This window comes from Phalacrocorax carbo, chromosome 1, assembly GCF_963921805.1.
Source record: "Phalacrocorax carbo chromosome 1, bPhaCar2.1, whole genome shotgun sequence".
Taxonomy (NCBI): Eukaryota; Metazoa; Chordata; class Aves; order Suliformes; family Phalacrocoracidae; genus Phalacrocorax; species Phalacrocorax carbo.
In genome coordinates, this window is record NC_087513.1 from 214,206,468 (window position 1) to 214,221,546 (window position 15,079).

The 15,079-nt window shown below is 41.3% G+C and overlaps 1 protein-coding gene across 1 annotated transcript in view; it reads left to right on the forward strand.

Annotated features, from left to right (window-relative positions):
• Positions 1–15,079, forward strand: part of RSF1 (remodeling and spacing factor 1) — a 66,333-nt gene that overhangs the window by 9,720 nt on the left and 41,534 nt on the right. Inside the window, exon 2 of the mRNA XM_064441492.1 lies at positions 13,668–13,759. Within this exon, the coding sequence (XP_064297562.1) occupies positions 13,668–13,759 (92 nt within the window). The remainder of the gene's footprint in view (positions 1–13,667; positions 13,760–15,079) is intronic.

Consider the following 15,079-nt stretch of genomic DNA (forward strand, 5'->3'; position numbering starts at 1 on the left):
GGGAACTAGCTTAAGCTGGCTTAAAGTGGCCGCGTGAATGCCTGGATTTGTAAAAGATACTTCCAGTAAGTGGCAAAACTATGCCTTAAAATATATATTTAAGCTTAGACAAATTCTGTAGCAGGCAGTATAGGCTGACCTCTGAAATAGCCCATTAGCAATCTGTATGAAGGTTAAGAAAGGGTAGGAGCAGGTAAGGAAAATTGATGCGATAACAAGGGAGCTTTTGGAAGACCTAACCTTTATAAGAAGGAAGACCAGAAGTCATAAGTCAAGGAATAAAACCGCTGACTGTGTCCTAGATGCAGTGTGGAGGTCTCCAAGTGCATGTTAGTCTGACAAATGGGAGTAGAATGGTGAAGATAAGCATAGAGGGCTAAATGTCCAAGTTTTTGTGCCAAGCAGAGCTGTTTGAAATGTGGAAAACTAACCCTGGTGAAGTCCGGGAGGAGAACCTCCTCCTAGCTGGCAGTAGAAAGAAGGAAGCTGAAAAGTCCAAGGTGGATTTGGAGAGCATATGGACAGAGAAGTGTCTTACATAAAAAGAACAAAAAATCAGAAATGTGGATGTCTAAAAATCATCAACTACAATACAAAGATTATAAAACAAGTACGTTGCTGACAACTTAAATAACGTCTTTGCGTAAGGTGTCATTATTAGGCTAATTTGTGATATCTTTATTGTAGTTGTACTGCCTTTCTGGCAATAAAGATGAAATATGATAAAACTGACGTGTTAGGAAATGATGTACTGGAACTCGCTAATAATGTGAAAGCGCACCAAGTTGCCAGGCTTAGGTACTCATTCAGCTTTCTGAAAAAGTTTAGAAATACAGATGTTGAAAATATACAACCTTGTACTAGAGTACAGAATTGGAAAACAGAGTGACTAGCACATTTTAGAGAGTCTAACAAAGATTTAGGGAATCAAAAGTGAGGAGCTTTTACATCTGGTTTTGATAAACTTTGTGAAATTGTAATTTCATAGTTCTGATAGTTGTGTTACTTATTGTCCAAAGAATATTCTGCTGTTTCCTTCTGAAGCACGGATGGATGGATTATGCTTGACAGATACTTACATATAGATGCAAAGTCTTTCAAGGAGGTCACTGATTAAAGTGGTTGACTTGTGTTCCACAGCAACCTTACCCAATAGGATCAAAACAGTAACTCTCATGCCCAGCCCTTTCTTTAACATTATTCTTTGTGGCAGGAGGAATCAGGTGAGCCATTGAGTGTGTTTTTAGCCGTTGTGGACTACAGCCCAACACATTAATGCAAACTGATGTTGCCAGTGGTCTGTGTTCATGCTGTCGATTTTAACTTAGGACTAGCTGAGGAGTGGGTTTGCTTTGTGCTCATCCCTGATAGCCTTCCCTGGCAGAGGGTTACAGGAACATTGAGGAATGCATCACTCAACCGTTCCAGCTAAGTCAACCACTGAACATGAGTCAGCATCTAAAGCACCCATCGGTTGAGAGGGAAAACATCATCCTAAACTCCAAACTGATTAACCAACAGGAAGTTGGTTAGAAAAAGAGGGGGTTTTTTTGGTCATTGTGGTGTAAGTAAAGTAGAACTCAATTTTTTTCTTTATGGCATGGGCAATTAATCTTATTTGCCAAGAAAACAAGACGGAGATGAGTTGTTTGAAACAAGATCCAAGGCAAAAGCTGGCTAATCCTGACTAAGGGGAAACACTGCTGTGGATAAAACAGTATTGTGAATTGACAACAAAACTGCAGATGATACAGAGTTACAAGTATGCATTAGAAAGGAAACTGTTTATGATGAATGGATCTCAGAATATTTAAAGTTATCCATTAGCTCAACAAAATATTCTAGGTAGTATTGTGATAGGTCAGAGGAAAGTGCCTCTATTATATGGAGCTGGACTTTAAAAATTAACAAAATACCAGATAGAATCACAGAATGGTTTGGGTTGGAAGGGACCTTCAGAGGCCATCTAACCCAACCCTCTGCAGTGAGCAGGGACATCTTCAGCTAGGTCAGGTTGCTTAGAGCCCATCCAGCCTGACCTGGAATGTGTCCAGGGATGGGGCATCGACCACCTCTCTGGGCAACCTGGGCCACTGCCTCACCACCCTCATTGTGAAAAATTTCTTCCTTGTATCCAGTCTAAATCTACCCTCCTTTAGCTTAAAACCATCACCCCTTGTCCTGTCACAACAGGCCTTGCTAAAAAGATTGTCCCCATAATAGATAGCACAAAGAGTGGGCTGAGAATCGCATGTAAGACTTGGAGGATATTTTATTTTGGGTATGTGCATGTACATCCTGTTCTAGCATGTGTTTGCCTTCATCTTGATTCTGGTGCTTAGCTGTGGCTGCTCCATCTTGGAGGGTAACACGGGCAGATCAGAGAACTAGGGAGGACTGTAGGGAAGTTTCTGCAGGAGAAAAAAGTTTTTAAAAAATGGGTGCTGTTGACTTCGGAGGAGATCTTCAGAAGCAGACAGAGCAAGGCTCCTAGATTTGCATTCTTTTTTGTAACAGTTTTAGCTGGGAGAGAGTTAACTTTCTTCCCTTTAGTTGGTATAGTGCTGTGTTTTGGAAAAAATGGTGTATCGAGTGAAATTGAGAAGTATTTCAGATTTGTATGTCTTTCATGTGTTCATTAATAGCAATTAATTGTTGCGAATTATTACTGAGGCCAGAGCTCGAAAAGACTTAAATACTAATGAATATTGAGTTGCAGTGAAAATAGTTAAAAATAAAACTAAGAACATGAAGTTTCTTGCTTCTACATTAAGCCAGGCTGTAACTAAAAAGAGGATTTAAAGATAACCTGGGGACAGGTAGTTTCGTATGTGTGTTGTAGGGTTTTGTTACCCCTATTCTGAAACAGCAGATAGGGGTCACTGTCAAACCAAGTGCTGGATTTGTTCTCTGCAGCTGCCTGAGAGGTGGTTGTAGTGAGGGGGAGGCTGGTCTCTGCTCCCAAGTCAACAGTGACAGGATGAGAGGAACCGGCCTCAAGCTGCGTCAGGGGAGTTTTAGGTTGGATATTAGGGAAAATGTCTTCCCTGCCAGAGTGGTCAGGCCCTGGCACAGGCTGCCCAGAGAGGGGGGTAGTCACTGTCCCTGGGGGGGTTCAGAAAACGTGTAGACATGGCACTTGGGGACATGGTTTAGGAGATGTTGTAGTGTTAGGTTGAGGGTTGGACTTGATGATCCTGGAGGTCTTTTTCAACCTTAATGATTCTATGATTATATGCAGTGTGGTTTATAATTTTCTTCTCCAATTGCTACTCGTAAACACATTTTCTACCGCCAAGATTTTTTCTCCTTTCTTGCTGTTTTGTGCCATACAGGAAGGGAAGGACCTTCTGATGTCAAAAGTTTTATGCTTTTCAGACATATCGGGAAGCCGGTTGGGTGGGAAGGCTCTTGTGCATGTTACATTGTGGCACGCTCTTTTTGCCTGCAACGCGAGCTGCCAGGCTCTTCCCCCGTTCCTGATAGCATCTACGTGTGGTTGTTTAGGTTGGAAGGTTTGTGTCTCAAACACGAATTTTGAGTGATGGCAGTATGCAAATGGTAGCTAGAAACTAATATTTCCTTCAGGCTGTTACCCTCATCTTTCTTTCTAGCCCACGTTAAAAGTTGTCTAAAAGGTGGCTGGCGGCAACCGAGCCCGAGTTATGGAGAGGTAACATTGCTACCAGTCTGGCAAACTGGTCTGTGGCTTTGAGTCTGCCGAGACAGACAGTAGATAACGTTGACCCCAAAGCTAACAGTCTTGGCCACCTCTCTGAAGCTGCAACAGCCCCAAAGTTATAACCGTTTCTTGCAATTAAAAGAATTAAGTTTATGGGGGTAGATATTTTAATAGTGTTAGCAGGTCAAAACATGAGTTTGCTCATAGAAGTTCATACTTAAGAGTTGGGTGTTTCAAGGAATGAAACTTCTGTGAATCCCCACTTTGTAGGAGATTCAGATACCAACTCACATAAGGACATAAGTGGTTGGCTTTTTCTTCAGGACTAAATAAGTCTTTATTTTAGACCTAAGCTTCAGAAAGTTGTTAAAAAAACAAGACTGTGTTTTTATGTGCTGGTAGCATTTTGCCAGGCAATTGTCTTGGACAATTTGGCTTCTTAAATTTCTATTCTTGCTTGCTTCCTGGGTTTCTTAAGAAATAATAGAGAAAAAGTTGCTACTAGCTGTGAAACCATCTAAAAGAAACCTCAAATTCTGTGCTAATTGGCTTAAATTGTTAAAATTTTAGGCTTGTGATCATGACTTAATCTGCAGAATTACGTTTGTCCAGCTGTGTGACTACTGCCTTTCAGGGGACTCTTCATCAGCTGCTAGAAACGGTGCTTTATTATGACTGTTTAGGCCAAGTCTCTGAAACGTGGTGCACCTTTTTCCAGTTCTCTGGTATTTCGTTAAAATATTTTAAATTTTCACATGCACTGCTGATAATATAATGAACTGACCTGACCTTAGAGCAGAACAAATGTGCAGTTACTTCCAACTGACGGGGCAGTGCGTTCTGCATTGCAGAATGACTTGCGTTGGCTGCACCTTCGAAGTTTGCTTGTGCTGATCCTTAAAGAAAACTCGTGCTCGCGTAATGCTGCTGGTTGTAAAATACCGAATGCTTACCGAGTAGTACTCGATTATTTTTTTTCTACAGAAACTAGTCACTTACAGAATGCTTTGCAAAATATAAACTGTACAGCTTTGTAGCACGGTTATCTTGTACTTCTTTAAGGTCCAGTAAACTAAAAATATATTTTTTTTTTACTGGGAAGCTTAAGTTTGCAAAGCTAGGTTTTCAAGAAAAGGTGCCTGCGATATTTGACGGTTACAGAGAAAACTGCCAAGAAACATTCACCTGTTGATATTGTTCAGCAAAGTTGTTGCATAATTGAAAGATGAAATGGTGGATCCCAGAGTATAAATGAGACATATTTGAACTGGAGGTTGGATCATCAGTGACTGGAGAAAAAACATGCTGTTTTTAAAGTTGAACCTGACAAAGGGCAGTAATGTCTTTGTAGCAGATCTCATCTGATATATAAAGAAGGATAAATCTTTGTTTTGTTTTTTCCCACTGAAGACTGAGGAATGATAACTTCTAGCCTTGGTAATAAAACTTGTTTTAGAAAAGTGATTTTTATTCAACCTGTTCTGATTTTTTAAATATTGCCCTTATTTTCAAGTGAGAGATGTGGGAGAAAGTGATTTTATATCATCATCAACATCCTTCTTCTGTTAACGCTGAAGAAAACTCTCAGACAGTACCTGAGAAATTTAGCAAAACTGACACCAGTGTGGTGTTTCTAGTAACTAAACAAAGTAAGGAATTAAAAAGCATTTAGATTTGTCCTTGTGTTCATATAGTGAATGAAAAAAGGACTTGCATTCAACTTATCCTCTAACAGAACACATCAAAAGACACTTGTTACATTTCTTTTGTGAATAAAACTTAATGAAGCTGAAGCCTCCTTAACTACTGATGTATGCAACTCTATGTTTGTATGTCTAAGCTTGATTTGCACTTATTGCACTGCACTGAGGATAATTTAGTTTAATATAACAGAATATATGCTCCTTCTCTTGAAGGTAACTGCTGCCATGCTTAGAGAATTGATTTTGTCTGCCAGAAATGTCTGTGCGTGGATAAGCCTTATGAATTAAGGTCAGATCTTCAATGGTAATTCTGTGTCTAAAGGGGAGCATAAGAGCTTAGGCAACTGTTTAAGAACGAGATGTACCCCCAGTACCCAGTAACACTCCTGTACCCCCAAGACCTTCCATACATTGATTTTTCACTGGAAAAACTTGCCAGGGGCTCCACAACAGAATTAATCTCACCAAATTTATTTAGCAGAGCTCAGATGTTTACTTTAGGATGAGCTGACTCTCCCTAAAAGTGTCTTTTTCTCTGTGTATATGCGGAATATACAGGACCAGCTCAGGTGTAAATATCTGCATTTGCTTAGATGAATCCTACAGCTATGCTGCTGCCCTTTCCAAGATTTTGATGGCAAAATACCTACAAAATTCTGGTAGCTAGGAGTAGGGACTAAAGCTCAGGGTCCTTTTTCACAGGAATTAAACTCACATTTCCTTTTTTTTCCTTTCTTTGGGCCCTTGAATCTTGCATTTCTTTTCTAGCTGCTTGCCTTGTGGTTGGGCTGCCCTCCTAATAGCGGGAGTTGTAATTTTGAACCTTCTGAGAGCGAACAAAGGTGTTGAATTAAATTTTTAGGGTTTCTCGAATGGCCATGTAACTACTCAGTGTTAGAGCCAAAGGTAAACCTTGCCATCTCTACTCCTTTTGCTTACATCCTTTTTGGTAAGCGTGAATGGGTCGTCTGTTGCTGTACTGGTCTGCAGGTGCCTCAGTCCAGGCTGACATCTGGGAGTAAATCTCCGTTTTGCTACTGACCTTTCCAGAGGGGGTTGCGTTGCCACATACATGCCTCTCTGGCATTTCCTGCTCTGTAGAGTTGAAGAATCCCTTCTGATCAACCCACTTCTGGTTTATCTTTTTTACTAGGGCTCCTAACTCCGCTTGTGCTTTCCGCAAGGCACCTTGGTGCCTAACACGGGCAAAGCAGGGCACCTTACATCTCTGCCGTGTGCGTCATTGTGCTCTGCAGCATGACCCCAAAGGCTGGCTCCCAGTGCCTGAACTGGGCATGCTGGTGTCATCTGCTGCCACTCTTCCCTGCCTGGGTCTTCTTGCAGTAGAAAAAAGCCAAGCTACTAAAACCTCTCTGAAGCGGGCTTACCCGGGTGTATCGGGAAGCCATGGGGGTGCACACTTGCACAGAGGAGCTGTGAAGTGCTCCAGAGTCTGTGAAGCGCAATCTTTGTGATTCCCTTTCACCTTTGTCACACCTCCCCGTTATCTGAGAATGATAACCACGCGGTTCAGTGCTAAAGAAGGAAATGAGGAGGGTTTTCTGCACGTAGCCTGAAAGCCTTGGTTACGCTGGAAACTGAGATGCCTCCATAGGCAAGAGAATCCCAGAGTCATTTTAGAAGACTTTATTTCCTGATTATCCAGAATGGAAGACACTTGTGCTGCCGTGTTGCCTGTTTTATAGGCTGCGGTCCCAGCAGTTTCAGACAGTCAAGTGCTCGCATATGCGTGAATTAAGGATCAGCGAGTTAACTGCTCTTGGTTTTAGATAGTTGAAATGCACCCTGCGGTCACTGCAAGTGACTGAACTGGGAACAACGGCTGTCTCTTACCATTTCAGATGTTTTCAGTACCTGTTTTTCAGTGCAGTTTGCCTGCTTGCACATTGCTGCCACAGCCTGATTTTTTTCCTCACTCGCTGTTTGTGTCCAGAGTTTGCGGACTGGAGCCCATTTTTGTATTCAGTACATTTTTGAGGCAGTAAACTGGGCTTTTATTTGCTGTCTTTCCTGGGCTATTTCCAGCTTCTAAAATAGATCATGTGCTATTTTTTCCTGCATTGTTTTCAAAGTAGTTTTCCTTTTCTCTCTTTCTACCTCCATTTCTTTTTCGTGCCACAGTACAGCATGCTTTTCTTCCTAAAAACTTATGCTTTATTCTAACATCAGTCTTGCTTTTGTTAACCTTTCTGCTGTTGCTTAATATGTTAGCTTAAAAACCCCCAACATTGCTAGAAACTTAATATCCAGAGAATGAAACAGAGGACTTGTGAAAGATTAAACCATCTTCTGACTGCTAAAGGGCTGCTGAAAAACAGCTGTGTGTGGATTTTGTTTAGGTCAGTATGGTCTGTAACTCCAGCTTCCAGTCATGCTGATGACAACGCATGTGACTTTTTTTTTTAAATCTCAGTTTAAAGTATAGGGAGAAGGTGACTGAAGGTAGCAAGGGCATTAGAGAGCACAGATATAATCAGATTGATTTGTGGGCAATGGAAGAGGGTAGAATAAAAAAATGGGAGGAAAGGGTGCTCAATAACAATTTTGACAAATAGGTGACGAATTTGAAATATTTTAAAATATTTATCTCATAGCTAAAATTAGAGTGGAATTTTAAGGTCACGTCCCAGTTGCAGCAAGGACTAATGCAGTGAAGTCGGCGTGCAACTCTGACAGCAAGGTCTAACTGTTAGGCTGGTGACAAAACTTACTAAAGGAACCGGGGGTGGAAAAGGCTTTTGGGTCCCAGTTCTTGGTCGCAGCAGTGAAAGGGGTGATGTGCCAGGATCCTTGCATGGGAATGGGTGGGAGGGGGGTTTATCGGCAAGATAATCTTAACTTTGAGTAATGTTAGAATGGCATGTGCTCTGAATAGCCAGGCAAGCAGAGAGTCTTCTACTTGGTATTTGTACAGATAAGAGATATTTGTATGAAAAATTATGTAGCTGCTGAGCATCCAGATTTCAGAGTACTTTCCCCGGATAACAATGTCATTTAAATGTGAGCGTGGTTTGTTTGTTTTTAATGCCTGCCAAAATCTTTCTAGGAACAGGATATAAAACTGCTACTTGGTGACTTGTTCTTTCTGTTTTGATCTTTGGTTTAATTGCGGCATGTTTGATTGCTCTTTTCATTCACTTGGGAGGCAGAGCGGTTACATTTTTTTTCCCCTTTCCTGTGTGTGGTTTTTTATGGGCACAGAACTTGGAGGTAGGATGATAATACTCATCAAGTGACTCAGCTTGAAAATAAGATCTGTAGATTGTCCTTTGGAACAGGAGCTACTGCTTTTTCATCTTGGGAAACACTATAGAGGTCAAATGCTTCACATTTTTTTGTGCCAAGCTTGCTGTATGAATACAGGGCTCCTTGTTATCACAGTTATTTGTTGGAAGTTCACTGTAACTTCTTACCTGGTTCATACTAGAGGTTTTCTCCTTCCATTTATTTATCACGCCAAGTTCATACCAAGGCCATAATTTTTCTCTATGGTCTATAAACTTCTTAATAACACATCCTAGCTGTAGGGGTCTCCCGTTTTCCTTATACTAAGAAACAGGTTAGATAGTTCCTAGAGAAAAATTTATGTTATCATAAACCAGTGCTGCGGCTGAAGATGATACTATTCCCTTTTTTCTTAAGTATTTCGCTGGCTGTTTAATGAAACAGATGAGGAGCTTGTCTTCTAGATTAGTTTCTACCAAAGAGGTGTTTGCTGCCTCAGACTGCTCGTGAGACTTCAGACTTGCACACAAAAACAGAGGAGAACATCAAAGGTGTTAGAGAAGCGGTCGCTTGGCTGTTGGGCACCCTTGTACCTTTCGTAGGGATGTAGCTAACTGGCTTTAAGCAAAGTTCTACATAAGGGCTTGTCTGTAAAGGGAATTCAGTGCATGGTTAGTGTGTGCTGGGCTAAGTGGTGAGTTGACAACATGGTAACTCTTCACCAGTGTCTGAGTGGATGCTCTTGCCTTTCCACATGCCGCTAGTACGGCTCCCTCAGCACCAACAGCAGAGGGAGCTGAACATGGTGGAAGCTGTCTCGTGTTTGCTCGCCGTTAAGCTCTTTGCATGGGGTGTCAGTACCTAATACACATCAATTTTGTACCGGTTACTGTGAGCTCACCTTCCTTAGTAGAAAAGAAGGGGAGGTGGGAGATTATTAATGACCCTGTCAATCTCGGCTTCCACCTGCTTTGCATGGTTTTATTTGGCAGTGAAGTCGTAGCGTGCGAAGGTAGTTTTGGTCAAGGCAGAAAGATGAAAAAGAGCAAACTGTTAACGGAAATATTTGCCCTGTGTATCTTATGAGTCACTTTTTTCTTCCACTTGCCAAAACAAGTTAGCATGGAAAAAGGTTTTACTAGTATAACTGGGAAGACCTGTTTTTGTTTGTGAAGCATGAAAATTGCCAGCAGACTTTTCATCCCAAAAAGTTGCTACTTGTTCCCTTCTCCCTGAGTCCCCACAGCTGAGGGGCTCGCTGTGCTTTTCCCGTATCTCTGGGGAAAGGGAGGAGGCCTGGGCTTTGAGATCCACTTCAATGCCAGGGCCTCTGCGTGCACCGTGGTTCTGATCTTCCCTTTTTTATTTGTAACCATTTTCTGAATAACAAGTTCCCCCATCCTCCCTCCAGACCCAGGGCTTTGTCATCTACATTTTCTGTTTTCCTCCTTTATTGCAGTTTTGTTGAGGTGAGCGTTCAGCTGCGAGCCTATTAATTCTGGCAGGGAAAATAAGTAGAGGTGAAATGAGGTTATGGTTCGTTATACGATAAGGTGTTAATTGGTACCCACCACCAGGCCTTTAATTTGCAGTTGTGCAGGTGTTTGAAAGTTACAGCTTTTCTAACCGGGTGATGGGTTTTCCACATATTTGTACTTTCTCTCTTCCATCTCAATTTTCTCTATTTCATAAATTGATTAGACATGTGTGACTGATGGATGGGACATTCCCTGAAATGCTGGAGCAGGTAGAACAGTGTTAGAAGGATATCATGAGGCCCAGACAAGAGCCTGCCCTCCAGGGGAGTGCAGGACTTAACAAATGGGCTAAACTCCACCAGAAGCCCTATAATTGTGCATATAGTGACTCATTCTTTCTGACTCATGGCTTCTTCCTATGAAAAGTTTATAATTTTGAATATTTAGCAGATGGCACTATGGTTTAATTATATTTGATTCTTTGAAACAGTTTTTCTTTTAAAATAGCGCTGTAGAATTTTAATTAGCCCTTTGCACAGAGTCCTGGTGTTTTCTCCACCACTTCAGTGTATTCTGTGAAGGGTTTAGAGAGCTCCTGTATTGATTTCCAGAGAGATCAAAGTTTCATAAAAGTTTGAGAATATCATTCAGATTTAGGGTTTTTTTTTTTATGTGGTCCTTCACACATTTTTGGCCAAAACCTTATGCAGGATGGCTAATATGCAAAAAAGATGGTATGTATTCTTCCTTCTCTTACGTGAAACTTAAAAATGCAAAACGTTATTAGGTTATTATACAGGTTCCTGAAATGAGTGATGCAGGTGCCACTTGAGATGATATTTCACAAAGGAGGTGAGTCTACTGTTATATAAAAAACCCCAAACACCACCACGACCCAAAAGTAATTGCATCTCATGTTCATTAGCTTTGGTATGTTATAAGTAGGATTAGAAGAGTGTTGGAAAAATGATCCGTATTGATGTCCCACTCCACCAAACTCCTGTCAAGAATTCTCTCTATATTCTGAACAAAAATAAGTTAGTTTAAGGTTATGGAGGTTCAATGCATTTCTGGTACGACCGAAATGTTAGTCTCGTTTACTAGCGCGCTGCTACTCCTTGCCAGAGAAGCGTTCTGGGAAAGGATGGATTTTCTACCACTCCCTAGCCTTCCTGCCACTGCCTCTGAGAGGGTATTTCTGGGCGAGTCGGATGTACGCTGCCGCGAGTGAGCCGTACGCTACTTACAGTTACTTTGCTTGTTTCTCAGTCCTGTAGGCTTCCGCTCCTGCTGTAGTTGGGGCACCCTGGCTGCTCAGGCTGTGCTTCACATGCTCCCTACTTTCTGCCTGCAAACTGGACATTGGTTTGATTTCTCTGAAATTCCCACCTCGTTCCTTAGAACAAGGATAGTGTGTGATTCCTCTAAGCACTTACTAAGGAACTTGCGAAAAGCCACCCTGGAGATCTGGTCATTAATATTGTTGTAATACAGGAAAAACATCTCAGAAGGGTAATAAAGAAATGCAGAATTAATTTGAAATGCTTTGTGAAGTTTATTTGTGAAAATAACTGCATCGATAGATCGTCAAGATCTTGGAAGTGCAAGAGCTGAAGTGCTGGAATCTCAGAAAAGTGAGGTTTCTATAGGTACGAACACAAATCACAGCAGGTGCTGACCAAGGATGTGCAAATTACTTCCCATTTTTTGAAATTTTTAACATTCTCAATTTCTTCTAAGACCGATGCCCCAGCAAAGATTTTTGGTGACTGGCGATTTGATTATTCAAAACAAATCACCCGTGCTTCTTTAAACTAGGATTCCAATCAGTACGTACCCATTAAAAAAGCGATCTGATGAAAAACAAAAAAAGATGCAGAACAAAAGCTTTGATCCAGCAAGATTTTGAATACTCTGGCTTGGTTCCATGTCATACAAACAGAAGCTGAGGTTTAATTGTATGAGGTGACTTTGATAGAATTGCTCATGTGTATAAAGTGCTTTGTGCTTAATTCTGTCAGTGCCAACTGCTCGGCACCTGGCAGGGTTGAGACCTTTGATCTTGTTCCTTTTAAAATATGTGGTAGTTTAAAATTACAAAATGCATCAGTTTTCCTGAAAACGAAGGCTTCTTCAGTATGTAATGGAAATAATATAAATGGAAAGAAGAGAGAAAGTCAGATCTAGTTTACAGTTGCTTACAGATTATTTACATTGAAGGGACATTTCTTTTGGGGTATGAGGCTGCTACTTTATGTATTTATTGAAGGAGTTTGTGCATTAAATTTCTGGTTACAAATCAGCAGTAATGATTTACTTCTGAAATAACACAAGCATTTTCATCAAACTGCTATTTTACCAACTCCCTACGTTCACCTGAGAAGAGGCATTTGATTGAAAGACAAATACCGGTTAGGTGAAATCAAGTTAAATATTGGAAAGCTTCACACAGATACTAAAATGTTGTATAAAGAAAGAGCATCTCTGTAATGGCTCGTGTAGAACAAGCACTCGGGGTGTCCCAGCCGTTTATCCTCTGTCAAGTAACGCTACTGGACCAGCAGAAAAACCGTAATCATAAATAATGATCGTAAATGTTATTGGGTTTTAAACTTGTAAAGTGTGTGTGCAGAGAGTAATGAAAACATTTTCAGAAAACAAAATTGGATGCAGAGCATAGAAATAAAAATACTGGAAAATTTTGTTTCTTTAAGGTTTTTCTCAGCAAATTACAAATCGGAAAGCTTATGTCACTGGGCATCTATAGTTGCATTAATAATTCAGTGGCATATTTTTAAAAAGCTGTACTACTCTCTAGCTTATAAAACTGATGTTCTGCAAATTTGCCACTTGGTGGTGCCAGATTGATTTATAAATCACAGATGCGAGCTGAGGCGAGATGTTGAAGCTGTACCTGAGGAGTTCACGCTAAGGGATAAGTCAGATTTGGTTGGAAACCTTTGGTTCTGTGGCAGCACTGGTGCAGCTGTGCTCGGCGGCAGGTCTGGCCTCCGTCCCTGAAGCCCCAGGTCTCAAGTCCTTCTCCGTCCCTCCAGTACGAAAGAGAGTAAGTACACAGCCACGAGGACAAAGTTTCTCGAACGTTTCTCCCGTGCACACGCACCCAGCCAAAAATAGTTTGGAGTCGGCGATATTCCAGGCGTGGGGCAGGGTTTTCTGGAGGCAGCCGCAGGTATGCCGCTCGCTGTGATGTGTTTGTAGGTATTTGACTGGTGTAGGTCCTCCCTAGTTGTTTTAATGATGCCAGAGTTTCTGCGTATTTATCACTGAGGTCTGTTTCCTTGAGTTTAAGGAAGGGCACAGGAAGGGCAATGATCATGGTAAATGTAAATCTAAACAAAAAGACCCATGCGATTAAATTAACCTCCTTCCATCTCTCCGTTGTGGGGCTGCACTTCAGCAGACTTGGAATTTACTATGTTTTATTAAAATTTCTCAATTTATCACAGTGTTATCGGTGTTTAGCATTGATGTCTATTTGTACCAGTCTTCATAACTTTTTTTTTTTCTCTCTCTCTCTCTCTCTCAATACTGCAGTTCCAAAAGAATTGGTGGAGCTTCACTTGAAACTGATGAGAAAGATTGGGAAGTCTGTCACAGCAGACAGATGGGAAAAATATTTGATCAAGGTACAATATGCGCGTTGTGTTATTCTGCAATGCTGGAATATGGTTGTGATGAGCTGTTGTGTCAGCAATCCCTGGTATGAATTACAGCGAGCCTTGGGCTGTGCTGGGGCCAACATGGATGTGCGTGCCCAGACTTCAGTTGCATAAGATCCCAGCTTAACTTTCAGTCTGCCTAGGCTTGTGTGAAAAAAGTTTCTGAAAATAAACCATATCTCCGCACGTAAAAGAGCGTGCACCTTCATACTTGGTAGTAAAATGCTTTTTTTGAGCATTAAGACCCTAAATAAAGAAGATGTAGTAGCCTGTGAATGGGCTAAATTGAGCAGAGAGATTTATGCAGTAACAGTTTCTTTGTGTATCAGTTGTCTGGATATGATGTCATTATTGTGATTTGGTTGGTGTTCATACAGGTTGTAACCCTACGGAGTTCTTGTGGCAGGTGTTAACAAGAAATGAAAGTGATTTATATCTGAGCGTCCAGAATGGCACAGCTAAGATGATAATGTAGTTGTGCATCAGTGACAACAGAGCATCCCGTTGCTTTACGTAATTCTGCACTGGCATTTTAATTGTGGCGGTGCCATTGTTGGCACCTTACGTGCAAACGGTTTTCAGTTTAAAGAATTTATGCTGCTTCAGAAAATAAAAATATGGAGCTATTCAAAATTAATAGGTTACCATTTCCCCTCCAGACATGTTCCATGTGTCTTTGAATCCACAAAGATGTAGTCTTGGCATTGCCTGTACAGGCATGATCGCATCTTATGTAGAAATACAGCATTATGGTAATAGCAACGATACAAATAACGGCACTTGGCAAACCCAGCTGCAGTTTGCCCCCGTAAGTGCTCTCTGTAACCTTGACAGAGGCGAGCATTTGGCTGGAGGTTTGTGTAGTCTTAAGATGATGTTTTTAGGACTGGGAGTGTGTCAGGAAATAACCTGCTGAAGGGCCTCAGGTCAAACCTAACCTCTTAACCAGTGGTTAAGTATTTATGATGATGCTTTAAAATAGTAATGTAATAATATAACTTTTGTGTAGTTTGTACATTGCCAAGCGCTGTGGTTACTGAATTGTGTTCAATTCCTTAATATACCGAAAAGCCATTGCAGCGAGCTGAGAAAACCCAGCTGTGATTAGTGAACTTATGTACCCCACTGAAGCCACTCGAGTGGTAAGCAGAAAGCAGAGGGATAAAGCAAGTTTATGAGGGAGCAGTTTGGAAAATCTTCCTTCAGCAGGCACTGAAAGGATGGGAAAGCGGTAAGGAAACCCTCCCACACGCCCCTGTTAAGACCAAGTAAGCGGTAATAAATTCT